Source organism: Lepidochelys kempii, chromosome 26 (assembly GCF_965140285.1).
Source record: "Lepidochelys kempii isolate rLepKem1 chromosome 26, rLepKem1.hap1, whole genome shotgun sequence".
In the NCBI taxonomy this organism is placed as follows: domain Eukaryota; kingdom Metazoa; phylum Chordata; order Testudines; family Cheloniidae; genus Lepidochelys; species Lepidochelys kempii.
The window spans coordinates 14,838,349-14,854,891 of NC_136405.1; the positions used below are offsets into that span (position 1 = coordinate 14,838,349).

Sequence of the window (16,543 nt, forward strand, 5' to 3'; positions counted from 1 at the left end):
GCCATTACTGTGCATTCCCTGAGCATGCTCAGTGGTGTCTTCTGACTGCATAAGAATTAATCATGGTCCATACATGGCTATCACGGGACACTGTAACCTGAGTCTTGGTACAAGGGTAGAGTAGGTCAAAGCAATTATAGATTAACAAGTTTCAGAGTGGTAGCCGTGTTAGTTTGTATCAGCAAAAACAATGAAGAATCCTTGTGGCACCTTAGAGACTAACAAATTCATTTGGGCATAAGCTTTGGTGGGCTAGAACCCACTTCATCAGATGCATGGAGTGGAAAATACAGTAGCAAGTATATTTATACATAGTACATGAAAAGATGGGAGTTGCCTTACCAAGTGGGGGGTCAGTCCTAACGAGACAATTCAATTAACAGTAGAATACCAAGGGAGGAAAAATCACTTTTGTAGTGGTAATGAGGGTGGCCCATTTCAAACAGTTGACAAGAAGGTGTGAGTATCAGCAGAGGGAAATTAGTTTTTGTAATAACCCAGCCACTCCCAGTCTTTATTCAGGCCTAATTTGATGGTGTCCAGTTTATAAATTGAAAAGGAGTACTTGTGGCACCTTAGAGACTAACCAATTTATTTGAGCATAAGCTTTCGTGAGCTACAGCTCACTTCATCGGATGCATTCAGTGGAAAATACAGTGGGGAGATTTATATACATAGAGAACATACAATGGGTGTTACCATATACACTGTAACGAGAGTGATCACTTAAGGTCAGATATTACCAGCACTCTAAGGTGCCACAAATACTCCTTTTCTTTTTGCAAATACAGACTAACACGGCTGCTACTCTGAAACCAGTTTACAAATTAATTCCAGTTCTGTAGTTTCTCACTGGAGGCTGTTTTTGAAGGGGTTTTTTGTTGAAGAATTGCAACTTTTAAGTTTGTTATTGAGTGACCAGGGAGATTGAAGTGTTCTAATCTGAACATTATAATTCCAGGATGTCAGGACAAATCTAACATCAGGAATTATAACATTCAAAAACCAGTAGGAGAACACTTCAATCTCCCTGGTCACTCAAAAAATTTTTAGTTCTTCCCCCTATTTTCAGTTAATGGTGTCAAAGCAATATTTTCAGTGCTGTGCTTAGGAAAATAGAGCAGCTCAAAATCTCTCGTTCCAGTATGGCCAGTTCCATTCCAGTTCCGTTCCAGTGAGACCAATACTAGAATACTGTGTCCAGTTTTGTGCCTGCATTTTAAAATAGATGTTGATAAATTGGAGAAGGTTCATGAGAATGTTTAAGGAGTAGAAAACATGCCTTATAGTGAGAGACTCAAGGATAGTGACCAGATAGCAACTGTGAAAAAACGAGACAGGGAGTGGGGGGGTAATAGGCACCTATATAAGAAAAAGTCCCAAAAAACAGGACTGTCCCTATAAGAACGGGCCATCTGGTCACCTTACTCAAGGACCTTAATCTATTTAGCTTATCGAAAGGGTAGGTTAAGGGGCTTGTGACATATCCGGTGACTTGATCACAGTCTATAAATTCCTGCATGAGGAAATGAAATTCGAGAATAGAGAGCTCTTCAGTGTAGCAGCCAAAGGTATAACAAAATCCAATAGATGAAAGTTGAAGCCAGGCAAATACAGGAGCAAATTTTTACCCCTGAGTGTAATTAGCCGTTGGAACAACTTATCAAAGGTCATGGTGGATTCTCCATCACTAACAATTTTTAAATCAAGATTGGATATTTTTCTAAAACACCTAAAAGTCTGGTGGCCTGTGTTATGCAGGACCAAATGATCACAATGGTTCCTTCTGACCTTTAGATTTATAAATCTATGGACTTTATATTCACAGAGCCTAGTTGCCATTTAGAGCTTTCAAGACTTGAACTCCAATTCTTCTCTGCTTTGCACTTTATGCAGTCATTTCTCCTATGCAAGCTGCGTGGAGAATTCTGATTTTGTAGAATTTTACACAGGTGTAAGTGATGAGACAGGGTGCAAGGCATTGAAGAATCAGGCCTACAGACCCTTCAGGCCTCAGAGCTGGGAATTGTGGATAATAGATCCATCATGCTGTCCCTCAGGTGGGTGGGGGTGAAGAAGGGGGCTTTACCTCCTAGCACAAGAATGGTGAACCGAAGTCTTGGGTTTGTTTGTTAGGTGTTGAACTCAAGGGCAGTGCGAGCGGATTCCATCATTGGAGTGTTCAAGGTGAGTGACAGCTGATGTAATAATCTTGGCAGAGCCAGCTGACTGGACCATGCCAGTAGATATTTTCCTGGTGATATTTCCCTGGTGATGTTGCATGCATGGGTGTGGCAACCAGCATACAGGCAATGCTCACTCCCAAGTAGAGCTGGTTGAGAATTTCCTGGAAGGGAGGGAGCAAGAGAGAGAGAGAGACCAGCCCATCTCAGAATAGCCAATAGCCAGGTGGTTAGGGCACTTATCTACGGTATGGGAGACCCACCTTCATGTCCTTCCTCTGAATCAGGCAGAGCAGAGCAGACCTGAGCTACTTCCTCCTCCATCACAGCTGAGTGCCCTAACCAGTGGGCTGTTCTAGTGATGCGCACTCATGCTCTGGTTTTGGTGAAAGGTTTCAAAGGGCTCTGCTTGTCCCAGTGCAAAACAAAACAAAGGCCAAAACTGTGAAAATGTGTGAAATGGGATTCTTGTTTTCTGGCCAGCCCTGCTCCCAAGGGGCTCTTTAGGAATCATCCGTTGTCTCCAAGTAGCGATCTCCACAATTGGTTACAATTCTCAAGTGGGTCAATAACTTATCCTTACTCCAGTCATTCATTAAAATTTTACCTATGAACACTCTCCCCCTTACCTTGCTCCTGCCTCTGGCACATTGTGGTAACGTGCGGATGAAATTGTCTGTCTTGTCCACTGTAACATATGTTCCTAGATTTTTGTCCCTGTCTCTCTCCTAGTCAGTCACCACTTTTCTAGGCAGCCAGGAATTGGGTGTGAACAGCTGTCCCTGAACCATGACTTCATCTACTGCTGACTGAAGCTGGTCAGGCACTTTTTAACAAAATCTTGGTTTTCTGAAACTGGACATTTTCACAGAAACACATCTATTTTGACTGAAATTTTGCCAGAAAGGTTTCTCAGGTCCAGGATGGGATTTCTGGTCAAAACCAGAGCAAGAGACTGCCAGAATAGCTACTTGTCTAGAACACACCTGGGATGTAGGAGTCTAAGGTACTTGTCTCCTTAGCTACTTGTCTCCACTTACCGGGGGATCGACACGTGGTGATTGACCCACCAGGGGTCAATTTAGCGGGTCTAGTGAAGACCTGCTAAATCGACTGCTGATCGCTCTCCCATTGACTCTGGTACACCACTGGAGTGAGAAGCATAAGGTAAGTCGACGGGAGAAACTGGTGTAGACACCGCAATAAGTCAACCTAAGGTATGTCAACTCCGGCTATGTTATTCACGTATCTGGAGTTGTGTAACTTAGGTCGACTTTGCCCCATAGTGTAGACCTGCCCTAAGGTTCAAGTCCCTAGCCTGAATGAAGGGAATGCCTTAGACGGCCAGCTATTCGCCATTCTGGGACGGACTGGTCAATCCCTCTCCCCAATTTAAAAGGTCTTAGTTTTGTTCTGCATTGGAATGGAAGCAAATGTTGAAACATCAAGATTTTTCATTAAATCTTGTTTTGGAGCCAGCCCAATTCCCCCACCCCATTTCCCAGTACCACGCATGACAGGTGTGATGGCTTAGACCTCTACCCCAATCCGGGATGCCACCTGATGTGCTGGGATCCCACTCAGCCCTGCCAGCCTGGGGTTTCCCTTGCACTGGGTTGCTGTGCCAGGCTCTCTAACCCCTTTCCAGCACACACCCAGATTACTTAGCAAATAAAACAAAACACGCAAACTAAGCTTGATTCACTAAGGAAACAGGTTAAACATGTAATTTCTCACCCTAATTGTTGACTTGGGCAGGATGCAGAATTTCTGTAGCTCAGAGTTCCAGTTATTTCTCTTTAGACTCTTTAGACTGTCTCAGTCTGGACTCAGCCCTTGCCTTTCCCTCAGCTTAGTTCCTTTGTCTCTTCAGGTACTTTCAGCAGTCTTTCTTCTTGGGTAGGCAATGGAGGAGAATCCCATTGGCCTTGCCTCCCAGCCTCGAATAGAATTGACATAAGGCGGGAAGCCTTTGCTTCCAGTGGAAAAGTACCAGCCGTGTCTAAGGGGGTATTTTTCATCAGGTGACATTACCACCGGATCTTGTAGTGTCAATGCAATCCCAGGAAGCTCCTCCGGGAGGTGGGAGATTAGTGTCTCCAGAGTTGTATTGTCCTTCTTAAATGGCTCATTCAGGAAGATTGCCTGCTGTCCGGTGGGTGTTTCCCCAAGTACACACACAGTTGTAATTGTTACATAGTCAGCATTCCTAACTTCAGACACAGAGATGATACAGGCATACAAATAGGATAATCACATTCAGTAAATCAGAACCTTTCCAATGAGATCTCACAGGAGCCATCTTGCATAAAGTAGATCTTAGTTATGCCATATTCACATCATAAGCATATTTCTATACAGAATATGGAGCATCACGTCACAATAGGAATGAGCAGAGCCGGAACAACAGCGGCTAGCTTAGCTCTACTTTGCCTCTGATTTTGTGTCTCTTAGGCTTGAGCTATCACTCACGTCGGTATAAGTGATGTCACTCAGCGGTGTGAATGAGTCACCCCGTGAGTGACATAAGTTACAGCGACCTCACCCCCGGTGTAGACGCGCTGTGTCGGTGGGAGGGCTTCTCCTGTCGATATAGCTACCGCCCCCTGGGGAGGCGGAGCGCCTCCGTGAAAGGGAGACGATCTCCCGTCAGCGTAGTAGCGTCTTCAGGAAGTGCTCCAGCAGAACGGCTACCAGTGAAACGCAGCAGCATGGTAAGTATAGACCAGCCCTTAGCGTCAGCGCGGCCTTGTGCCGTGCTTTTAAGTACAGAACAAGGAGTCAAGTGGTCCAGGTTCTATTCCAGGCTCTGCCGTTAAGTTTGGGCACATCGTTTTGCCGCTCTGTGCCTCACTTTCCCCACCTGAATGGAGATCCTGAGAGGGAGAGTGTTAGAGGAATGCCGGGTAGTGTTGTTATTGTTATCCCCTAACATGCTCCATTTCCCTCTCCACAGCTTGAGGTTGGCCATGTGTACGACTCTCCCGGTAGGTGAAGGCTGTTTGAAATACAGATACCTAGTCACTATTACTAACTCCAGATACAGAAATGATACAGGCGTACAAATAGGATAATCACATTCAGTAAATTACGACCTTTCCAATTATACCTTACAAGACTCATCTTGCATAAAGTACATCTCAGTTATGACCTGTTCATAGCATAAGCATATTTTCATAAAGAATATGGAGTGAAAGATCACACACCCCTTCAGGTAGTTGAAGGCTGCTGTCAAATTCCCCCCATCACTCTTCTCTTCTGCAGACTAAACAAGCCCAGTTCCCTCAGCCTCTCCTCATCTGTCATGTGCTCCAGCCCCCTGACCATTTTTGTTGCCCTCTGCTGGACTCTCTCCGATTTGTCCACATCCCTTCTGTAGTGGGGGGCCCAAAACTGGACGCAATACTCCAGGTGTGGCCTCACCAGTGCCGAATAGAGGGGAACAATCACGTCCCTCGATCGGCTGGCAACGCTCCTACTAACGCAGCCCAATGTGTCATTGGCCTTGTTGGCAACCAGGGCATGCTGCTGGCTCCTAGCCAGCTTCTCTGGGTCACAGTGGTCCCTTGTGGCCCTGGAAGCTGTGCCTGGAAAGAAGCTGAGTGTGGGGTGGGAAGAATACGATGAGTTGCACAAATAGCAGACGCTGCTGTCCTTCTCTCCCAGGCCATGCTCTCAGCTGGAAATGGCTCAGCCTTTACCACCCTACTCATCTGAATGCGGGCTTGAGAGGCTACTTGAAAGTCAGCCTTTGTGTCCTAGGAGCCGGGGACCAGGCACCGGTAAACACCACCTGTGAAAGGGACATGACACCGGCAGTGATCCCGCTGAGTTCCTACCCCATCCTGAGTCCGTGCCCAAACCACCGCAGTTCCCTCCCACGGTCTTGGGTCTACTGATATCTGCAAAACATATCTGACTGATATCTGCAAAACTGATATCTGCAGTTATCTGATATCTGCAAACTGATATCTGCAAAACATGAACACAGCCTGCACCTGCCTTGGCTGTTCCAAGGCTTCCCTCCAGGACCCCGCCTCAGGCCGTGGGCAGCGGGTATCGTGGGCAGGGGTAGGCTGTGCCTTCCCGAACCGCCTAGCTTGGCCCCGCCCACACCCCGCCCCCAGGCCAGGCCCCCTCCTGCGGATCCCAGAGCACTCTGCCTTGGCTGGCCCGGGCTGGCTGGGGCTGGCTGGCCTGCCTCCCGCAGGGAGTCAGGGCAGCCGGTGCCGGGGCCACCCCACCCGGAGCACCAGGGCTGGGGCCTCGCCCCCTGGCGGCCCGGCACTGGGGTTGGGGGCTGCGGTGGGGGTGCCCTGGGCTCCTGTGGGGGAGGGGAAGCAGAAGGGGGGTCAGATGGGGAGGGGCAGGGCCTTGGGCACAAGGGGAGGGCCCGGGGGCTAGCCTCCCCCAATGGCCGGGTCACCAGCCGCCCATGCTTCGGGCCCTTGTTGGAACTCACTGAACCACCGACCAGCAAGACTCAGCAGTGATTAGCCTGAGTCGAGAGTGATTCAGCAGAGGAGCCCTGCGTTGTCGGAAGCGCTGAGCTCCCGCGGCACGTCGAGGCAGCTGTGGGTGCTCAGTGTCTCTGCAGATCAGGTCACTCTTTGCGTCTGCACTCTCACCCTTCCATACCTGGCTTCGTGCTCTGCCCACCCCAGGCCGTGCTCTCTGGCCCCTGCAGGCCGCCATTCATACACAAGTGCCCCAAGATGGCTCCCGGCCGCAGCACAAGGGCCCAGTCTTCCTCCCATTGGAGCCCCTGGCAGAGCCCTCATTGCTCCAGGGGCATCAGGATCTGACCCTAACACCGCACAGGCTGCAAAGTAACCTGCTCACCACATGCCTTTGGCTCTCTCTGGAGCAGTGAGACGCCTGGTCTCAGACACACCACATCCCCTCCTCTGCTTCTTCCATTGCTCTGCTGGTGGGACTGTCTTGCGGTTGTGTTCTGGGCCTGTCTACATTCCCAGCACTCTTCTCTCTTCTCAGGAGCTGGACAAGCCTATGGAGAGCGAGGATGTCGAGTCCAGCCTTCTCAAGCCTGCCGCGATGCCTGTATGCATGGCCACCTTTCAGCTCCGCATATACAGAGCTGAGGATATACCCCAAAGTATGTGTCATATAGCGCAGAGGATACCTCTCCATGGCCTGGGAGTCAGAGCTGGTGGATGGGAGCCAGGACTCCAGGGACTATTCGGGGGTTGGACTAGATGACCTTCAGGGGTCCCTTCCAACCCTGATATTCTATGATATTCTATGATTCCTCGGTCATTTCAGCTCCTTGGGCAGGGTCTGGGCCTTGTGATGTTTGCGCAGCACCTAGCACAATTATGGCTGCTACCACAACATAGGAAGCACAAGGGTTTGACAGTCCCTGTGGCTCACCCCTCTGCAGTGACAGCTCCTAGAGGGGCTGGAGGCAAATGCATTAGGATCTTTGCCCACTATTGTAGGGTGGCCTGCCCCCCACTTTGCCTGCCTGCTTTCCAATGTCATCAGCTTCCTCTGCCCTTGTAGACCCTTGTTACCCTCGAATCCCGTCCCTCAGCCGAGGGGAGGTTTTGGGTCTCCCAGTCAAGCATAGACGGTCAGCAGGAGCTAATTGTGCCAGCCGAAAGCTATCTGACACGAATACGTCTCTCTTCCCTCTCCAGTGGAGGACTCCTTTCTGCATTACTTTAGGTCCATGTTCCATATGCATGTCGACAAAAGAATCTGCGTTGACCCTTCCGTGGAAGTTAGTTTTGCAGGGAAAACGGTAGGTAACATGTTTCAGGGGGGGAGGAGGAATAAACAAGGGGAAATAGGTTACTTTTTATAATGAATCAACCATTCCCAGTCTCTATTCAAGCCTAAGTTAATTGTATCCAATTTGCAAATTAATTCCAATTCAGCAGTCTCTCGTTGGAGTCTGTTTTCGAAGTCTTTTTGTTGAAGGATAGTCACTTTGAGATCAGAAATCGAGTGACCAGAGAGATTGAAGTGTTCTCCGACTGGTTTATGAATGCTATAATTCTTGACATCTGATTTGTGTCCATTTATTCTTTTACGTAGAGACTATCCAGTTTGCCCAATGTACATGGCAGAGGGGCATTGCTGGCACATGATGGCATATATCACATTTGTAGATGTGCAGGTGAACGAGCCTCTGATCGTGTGGCTGATGTTATTAGGCCCTGTGATGGTGTCCCCTGAATAGATATGTGGGCACAGTTGGCAACGGGCTTTGTTGCAAGGATAGGTTCCTGGGTTAGTGGTTCTGTTGTGTGGTATGTGGTTGCTGTTGAGTATTTGCTTCAGGTTGCGGGGCTGTCTGTAAGCAAGGACTGGCCTGTCTCCCAAGATTTGTGAGAGTGTTGGGTCGTCCTTCAGGATAGGTTGTAGATCCTTGATAATGCGCTGGAGAGGTTTTAGTTGGGGGCTGAAGGTGATGGCTAGTGGCTTTCTGTTATTTTCTTTGTTGGGCCTGTCCTGTAGTAGGTGACTTCTGGGAACTCTTCTGACTCTATCAATCTGTTTCTTCACTTCCGCAGGTGGGTATTGTAGTTGTAAGAATGCTTGATAGAGATCTTGTAGGTGTTTGTCTCTGTCTGAGGGGTTGGAGCAAATGCGGTTGTATTGTAGAGCTTGGCTGTACACGATGGATCGTGTGGTGTGGTCAGGGTGAAAGCTGGAGGCATGTAGGTAGGAATAGTGGTCAGTAGGTTTCTGGTATAGGGTGGTGTTTACGTGACCATCGTTTATTAGCACTGTAGTGTCCAGGAAGTGGATCTCTTGCGTGGACTGGACCAGGCTGAGGTTGATGGTGGGATGGAAATTGTTGAAATCATGGTGGAATTCCTCAAGGGCTTCTTTTCCATGGGTCCAGATGATGAAGATGTCATCAATATAGCGCAAGTAGAGTAGGGGCGTTAGGGGACGAGAGCTGAGGAAGCGTTGTTCTAAGTCAGCCATAAAAATGTTGGCATACTGTGGGGCCATGCGGGTACCCATAGCAGTGCCGCTGATCTGAAGGTATACGTTGTCCCCAAATGTGAAATAGTTATGGGTGAGGAGAAAGTCACAAAGTTCAGCCACCAGGTTAGCCGTGACATTATTGGGGATAGTGTTCTTGACGGCTTGCTCTGGTCAGAAAAGTGACCTCCTGGGAGAGCATCTGGCAACTTCAGTCTCCTCACCAACAGCCAGTCTTGTACTCTAAACTCTAACACATCAGTGCAGTAACAAATGTGTGGCCCCTAGAAGTGCCACGGCAACGGAGGTGATAGAATTCAGCTTCCCCCCTTGAGCTAAAGGAGAATCCCCATGAGCTGTTGGGAGTACAGTAAAGAGCCTGTTACACACGGCTGAGCAGGACTGATTGCACCCGGTAGGCGGCAGACACACGCGGGCCCATTCGTTACAGATGCCGTCGGGCCGTCCAGCAGACGTGTGGATACACCTGTAAAGTAAACCTAGCAGTAGGAATTTCTACAGAACACCACGGATTGAATCCCTATCCCATTCGTATGGTAACCAGTGCACTCCTGGTACCACGGCCGGGCTGGTAGTTATTATCCTGCGGCAGTTTCCATAGCGAACTTGCTCTATTGGAGTCCAAGCAAGATTTGTTTGCAGCCGCACAGCCAAACAACTTCCATCCCTGCGGGCTGAGAGTCAAACTGGGCCCTGTTGTATTAATTCGGATGGAATACATGGGCCAAAGGTGTTAATATGAGCCAGTCACTGTCCAACATTAAGCATGTTAAACAAGGTCCAAGGTTTGGTACACAGAGACCTCAGCCTGCTCAGCAGCGTGGCAAACACACTATTACAAATTCTTTTAACTTTTTATTGATGATACAGAAGAGAAGGAAACACAAGTAAAGCATCTGAAATATAAAGTATTAAGTAAGGCTTTAATTTTAACAACAATCCTCATTCCCTTTCCCTTTAACTGGAGAAAGTTTTTAGAAGGAAAATCCATCTTGTCTGATGACAGGTTTCAGAGTAGCAGCCGTGTTAGTCTGTATTCGCAAAAAGAAAAGGAGGACTTGTGGCACCTTAGAGACTAGCCAATTTGTTTAGTCTCTAAGGTGCCACAAGAACATCTTGTCTGAGAGTCTCTTAAAGAATCAAGGTGGGGGAGTTGATATCTTTTATTGGCCCAACTTCCACTGGTGAAAGAGACAAGCTTTCAAGCTACATAGAGCTCTTCTGTACTGAAGAGGAGCTCCTTGTAGCTCGAAAGCTTGTCTCTTTCACCAACGGAAGTTGGGCCAAGGAAAGATATGACCTCACCCACCTTGTTTCTCTAATATCCTGGGACCAACACAGTTATAACATCACTGCAAACAGTCTCTTAGATGGTTTTAAAGACGGTAATAACTGGTTTGGGGGTTTTGTAGTGGGAAGGGTAAAAGAGAAGAAAGTAGTTTAGAAAAGCTAGACGTGCACAAGTCCATGGGGCCGGACGAGTTGCATCCGAGAGTGCTAAAGGAACTGGCGGCTGTGATTGCAGAGCCATTGGCCATTATCTTTGAAAACTCGTGGCGAATGGGGGAAGTCCCGGATGACTGGAAAAAGGCTAATGTAGTGCCAATCTTTAAAAAAGGGAAGAAGGAGGATCCTGGGAACTACAGGCCAGTCAGCCTCACCTCAGTCCCCGGAAAAATCATGGAGCAGGTCCTCAAAGAATCAATCCTGAAGCACTTACATGAGAGGAAAGTGATCAGGAACAGTCAGCATGGATTCACCAAGGGAAGGTCATGCCTGACTAATCTAATCGCCTTCTATGATGAGATTACTGGTTCTGTGGATGAAGGGAAAGCAGTGGATGTATTGTTTCTTGACTTTAGCAAAGCTTTTGACACGGTCTCCCATAGTATTCTTGTCAGCAAGTTAAAGAAGTACGGGTTGGATGAATGCACTATAAGGTGGGTAGAAAGTTGGCTAGATTGTCGGGCTCAACGGGTAGTGATCAATGGCTCCATGTCTAGTTGGCAGCCGGTATCAAGTGGAGTGCCCCAGGGGTCGGTCCTGGGGCCGGTTTTGTTCAATATCTTCATAAATGATCTGGAGGATGGTGTGGATTGCACTCTCAGCAAATTTGCGGATGATACTAAACTGGGAGGAGTGGTAGATACACTGGAGGGCAGGGATAGGATACAGAGGGACCTAGACAAATTGGAGGATTGGGCCAAAAGAAATCTGATGAGGTTCAATAAGGATAAGTGCAGGATCCTGCACTTAGGACGGAAGAACCCAATGCACAGCTACAGACTAGGGACCGAATGGCTAGGCAGCAGTTCTGCGGAAAAGGACCTAGGGGTGACAGTGGACGAGAAGCTGGATATGAGTCAGCAGTGTGCCCTTGTTGCCAAGAAGGCCAATGGCATTTTGGGATGTATAAGTAGGGGCATAGCGAGCAGATCGAGGGACGTGATCATCCCCCTCTATTCAACATTGGTGAGGTCTCATCTGGAGTACTGTGTCCAGTTTTGGGCCCCACACTACAAGAAGGATGTGGATAAATTGGAGAGAGTCCAGCGAAGGGCAACAAAAATGATTAGGGGTCTGGAACACATGACTTATGAGGAGAGGCTGAGGGAGCTGGGATTGTTTAGCCTGCAGAAGAGAAGAATGAGGAGGGATTTGATAGCTGCTTTCAACTACCTGAGAGGTGGTTCCAGAGAGGATGGTTCTAGACTATTCTCAGTGGTAGAAGAGGACAGGACAAGGAGTAATGGTCTCAAGTTGCAGTGGGGGAGGTTTAGGTTGGATATTAGGAAAAACTTTTTCACTAGGAGGGTGGTTAAACACTGGAATGCGTTGCCTAGGGAGGTGGTGGAATCTCCTTCCTTAGAAGTTTTTAAGGTCAGGCTTGACAAAGCCCTGGCTGGGATGATTTAATTGGGGATTGGTCCTGCTTTTGAGCAGGGGGTTGGACTAGATGACCTCCTGAGGTCCCTTCCAACCCTGATATTCTATGATTCTATGATTAGTTGAAATGAGCTGGAGTTGTGATTGCTGCGGTTGGTTAAAGTCTGAAATTGTCTCTTTGAGTAAAAGAGAAGGCCTGGGCTATACTACAGGTCTGTATCGGTATAACAACGTCGCGCAGGGGTGTGAAAAATCCACACCCCTGAGCAACGTAGTTACACCGACCTCGCCCCTTGTGTAGACAGTGCTACGCCTCTTGGGGAGGAGATTAACTATGCCCTCGGGAGAAGCTCTCCCATCCGCATAGTAGCGTCTTCACTACACCACTACAGGGCGCAGCTACAGTGCTATGCTTGAAGACAAGCCCAGAGTTAGTTGAGATAGGCTGGAGATGTCACTGTTGTTGCTGACGTCAATTTTTGAAGGAAAAGCACCGTTGTTTGACAGTCTCTCAGATGGTAATAACTGTCCTTTTGGGGGAAAAGAGAAGAAGCAAGTTGAGAAGGGTTGGAGCTGTCCTTGCTGCTGCTGTTGTTAAAGTCTGATCCTGTTTCTTAAGAAGACACACCAAGAAAAACACACACAAAAGGGGAGAGGAAAGAACAGGAAAGGTAGAAAATGCAGCTTCTCTCTCTGGTGTTGACTCTCACTTGCAGCCTCCCTGCTGGAGAAACACAGGCACAAGGCACTCTGAGGCCTGGCAAACTCGTACCAGCTTTGCGATGGTTAGGCCTTTGCTTTTAGCTGCCTCTTTCTGGTCACAGGTTTATAGCAGTGCTAAAAATATCCAGGCTTGGCTGGCTAAGCCAGTCTCTTGTTAAGCAGAAGGTAAAAGGAGAGAGATAGGAAAGAGAAGAACTAAGGCAGGAAAGGAAAAGGACACACAAAGTGGAGAGAGAGAGAGACAGTCTTACATCCCAGGTGGTGTTTGAGATTCTCCTGAAGCCGGCAGGGGTGGCAATGTCATCTGGGTCCCTCTTTCGGGATTGGTCTGATCAGCACACTTCTCAGGATCAGGATGATCACAGACACTAGCTTCTAATTTTCCCCGGGGGTGCTCAAACCCCACTCAGCCCCAGGCCCTGCTCCCACTCCACCCTTCCCCCAAGTCTCCCCCATTCCGCCCCAGTACCCGCCCCCCACTCCACCCCTTCCCCCAACGCCCCACCCCTCCTCTTCCCGCCCCCGCTCCACCCCCACCTTGCCTTTTCCGTCCCTTCCCGCAAGCACGCCCCATCCCCACTCCTCCCCCCCCCAGCGCCTCCTGCACGCCACTGAACAGCTGTTCCGCGGCATGCAGGAGGCCCTGGGAGGGAGGGGGAGGAGTTGATCGGCGGGGGCCTGCGGCGGGCGGGAGGGACTTGGGGGGAGGGAGGGGAGCTTGGCTGCCAGTGGGTGCTAAGCACCAGCTAACTTTTCTCCATGGGTGCTCCAGGCTGGAGCACCCACGGAGTTGGGGCCTTGGACGATGATGAAGGCCCATGGTCCCAGGGCGGGGGTCGTAGCCAAGATGGTGAAGCTTGCTCCAGTAACCTCTGTCCTTTTGGTTTTCAGAAAGGGAGTGCTGGGTGCAATAGCCCGTTCCCTCATTATTTTGTCCACTAATTAGGCCTAATATCCAACACACTCTAAGGTGCCACAAGTACTCCTTTTCTTTTTGCAGATACAGACTAACATGGCTGCTACTCTGAAACACCAATTCTGGTTCATTAACATCCGGCTTCACATCATCTGTTTTTGACAAGTAGAATTTCCTGTCCTTGGATTATATCAATGTGGCCTTCTTGGTTTAGATTAATAGATTTTCTGTCCACTATTCTTGTATCTATTCCCATGAGTGCTTGATGTTATAGTTCATTGTAAGATCTTATGAATGTACACTCACCTTTACAGTTAAACTCACAGTAAGGGTAAATGCGTCGGCCCAATTATCACAACAGCCCCTGCGTGTCAGGATTGATCGACAGGCCCTGTGACACCCTGACTCTGTGTGTTAACAGTCCTGGAGGAGCTGCCTCTGCTGTGTCGGCAGATACGTCCTGCCATTAGGACAGTCTGATGTGCTGAGATGGAGAGAGCGGGGTTGCTTTTCCTTGCCCTTCTCCCAATGATCTTGTGGGGAGCGAAGCGACGGTGGGATTCTGACACTGAGAAATGCCAGGCAGGGCCCCTCACATAAGGATGCCTCATTCCTGTGACTTCTCTAAGCCTCCCCAAGTCAACGCCAGTCCTGATGATCCCATGATGGGAGTGCAACTGGCGATGGAGTTGACGGTACATGAGACAGAACCAAACCCCATTGCTGCTAAGGCTCTGCAGTGCTGCCTGGAGAGCAAACGCTTGTTTGCGGAGGGGCAAATATGACCCAGGGAACTGAGATGGGTGAAGGAAGGGATTGACCTACAGAGGGTGTAGCTGGAAGGAGAGGTGTTGATTTCTGGTTGCTAATAGTGTCCTTCAATGTTCTCAGCACTGCACCAGAGTGATGCCAAGAAATGCCAACCCAGAGTGGAACCAGGTGCTGTTCTTTCCTGCTCAGGTGAGATGGATGACTCGGTAGGAAGGGGATGTTGTCAGAGCCCTGACAATCTGCATTGAATATCTCCCCCGCATCCCTTCTTTCCCCCTGAGTTACCCAAATTCTCATTTCCTGAAAGAGGATTAAGGGAGTTCTTGCCATAGACACCCTAATAGTGTCTCTCCCTGGGGGGGCCAGCATTTGCAGCCCAGAGTCCAAGGAGTATTGACAGGGGGGCAGGAGAAGTGACACACAGAGCTTGTGGAAGGTCATGTCCTTTCCCTCTTGTGGGGGCTGGGTCTCTGCCCTGCACACGTTCCTGACACTGGGAACTAGGGATTGCTGTAGTGGAGCGGCAGTGGGAGAGGCTGGAAGCCCTGTCTGCAGGGAGGGGAAGGAAGGAAGGCACCTGCTCTGTGGAGCTAGTAACCCTTCAAGAGGGGGAGTTCCCCATAACGGGTGCCTCCCTCTGCTCCCCCTAGACAGTGCTTCAGCTTCTCCGTCCACTGGCCATCCCCAGCTCCCACAGCTGAAGAGCCAGATAGGGCATCCAATGGCTTTGGCACCAGTCCACACGGCAACATCCTTCCTAGTATGCCAACAAAAGCAGGGCAGCCCTGCCATATAAACTGTGGGAAGGAAGAGCCTTGCTGTGTCAAATGGCACACTGGGCCTGGCCCCAGGGACATATGCCCTTCTAACCTGCCACCTTCCCATTGCAGTTACCATCCGTGTATGATAAGATCAAGCTAACCATTCTGAACAGGTAAGCAGCACTTTGGATAGTCCCCGCCTGGAGCAGGCAATCCTGGCGTTACCCCCAGAGGAAGGGGAGTAACTGAGGAGAGCAGGACGGGGTGAGGCTGGCCAGTCTGGTGAGGGAAGAGCCAGCAGGGACACTGTGGTGGGTGGAAGGGAAGGGACCCATGTGGGGTTCATAAATACACAGACATGTTATGTTAGAGAAGGCAGGTCAGGGAAGTGTGCCTGGTCCTTGCAGCAGGAAGGGGGAGGTCTGGATGGCCCTTGGTTCCAGGGAAGTTCATTCTGCGGCTGGCCCCAAAGGAAGCTCTGTCTCCTGCCCTGACGATCCTTACAGCAGACAGTTCCCTTGGGCCACAGCAGTGCCAGTGTGGACCGCAGTCTCATCCCAGAGCCTTGGCCAAGTTTTAAATGCCCTGGTCCCAGGCTTCGGAGCCCCTTGACGACAAGGACTGGGTAGGCAGAAGACAGTGTTTGTAGACCCCAGGGTTTGGTAGGGGCGCACAGAGCTTGGTGGGCCTTTTGTTCAGCAGCCGCCCCAGCCCGCTCCAATACCACAGAAAGGCTCTTTGCTGTCTGCTCTGCACTTCCAGGGACCGAGCAAGAAAAACGGACATCCTTGGGACCACGTACATCAGCCTGTCCGAGGTGTCTTCCACGGGGGCTGAGATAGAAGGTAAGGGGCTCTGACTGCCCATCGAGAGCTGGCTTCATTCTGGGCTCTCTCGTCTCAGGTTCCTCTCTTGGTTCCAGGGGATTTCTCCGGGTTCCTGCCATGCTTTGGACCCAGCTTCCTGACCCTCTACGGGAGCCCCAAGGAATTCACCAGCCTCCACGACCCGAATGAGAAACTCAACTCTGGGAGCGTAAGTGTCTCCCTTCCGTTCATGGCCTGGATCCCAGGAAGACCATGGCCTGGGGGCAGGGTCCTCATGACTCCCAAGCCCTGGGGTTGCCATGAGTCCATGCCAGTGGGTCGTAGCATGGCATCTGGCATGCCCACTACAGCACTGGGTTGACCCTGGCCCCTCACTGACGGGAGCACCCTACAGTTCCCCAAGTTGCTCCAGAGAATGGTGAATTGTACCGGGGGAATGAGAGGGTGACCAGTAGGTGACAGCCCATCTCCCCAAACACACACAGTGTCTGTCCT

At 49.8% G+C, this 16,543-nt stretch overlaps 1 protein-coding gene across 1 annotated transcript in view; it reads left to right on the top strand.

Moving 5' to 3' along the window:
- Positions 1-16,543, top strand: part of FER1L5 (fer-1 like family member 5) — an 88,720-nt gene that overhangs the window by 16,061 nt on the left and 56,116 nt on the right. The window contains exons 8-16 of the mRNA XM_078850636.1: positions 2,137-2,187; positions 5,140-5,170; positions 5,850-5,965; positions 7,179-7,299; positions 7,844-7,947; positions 14,581-14,649; positions 15,351-15,394; positions 15,984-16,066; positions 16,144-16,256. Of these exons, the coding sequence (XP_078706762.1) occupies positions 2,137-2,187; positions 5,140-5,170; positions 5,850-5,965; positions 7,179-7,299; positions 7,844-7,947; positions 14,581-14,649; positions 15,351-15,394; positions 15,984-16,066; positions 16,144-16,256 (732 nt within the window). The remainder of the gene's footprint in view (positions 1-2,136; positions 2,188-5,139; positions 5,171-5,849; positions 5,966-7,178; positions 7,300-7,843; positions 7,948-14,580; positions 14,650-15,350; positions 15,395-15,983; positions 16,067-16,143; positions 16,257-16,543) is intronic.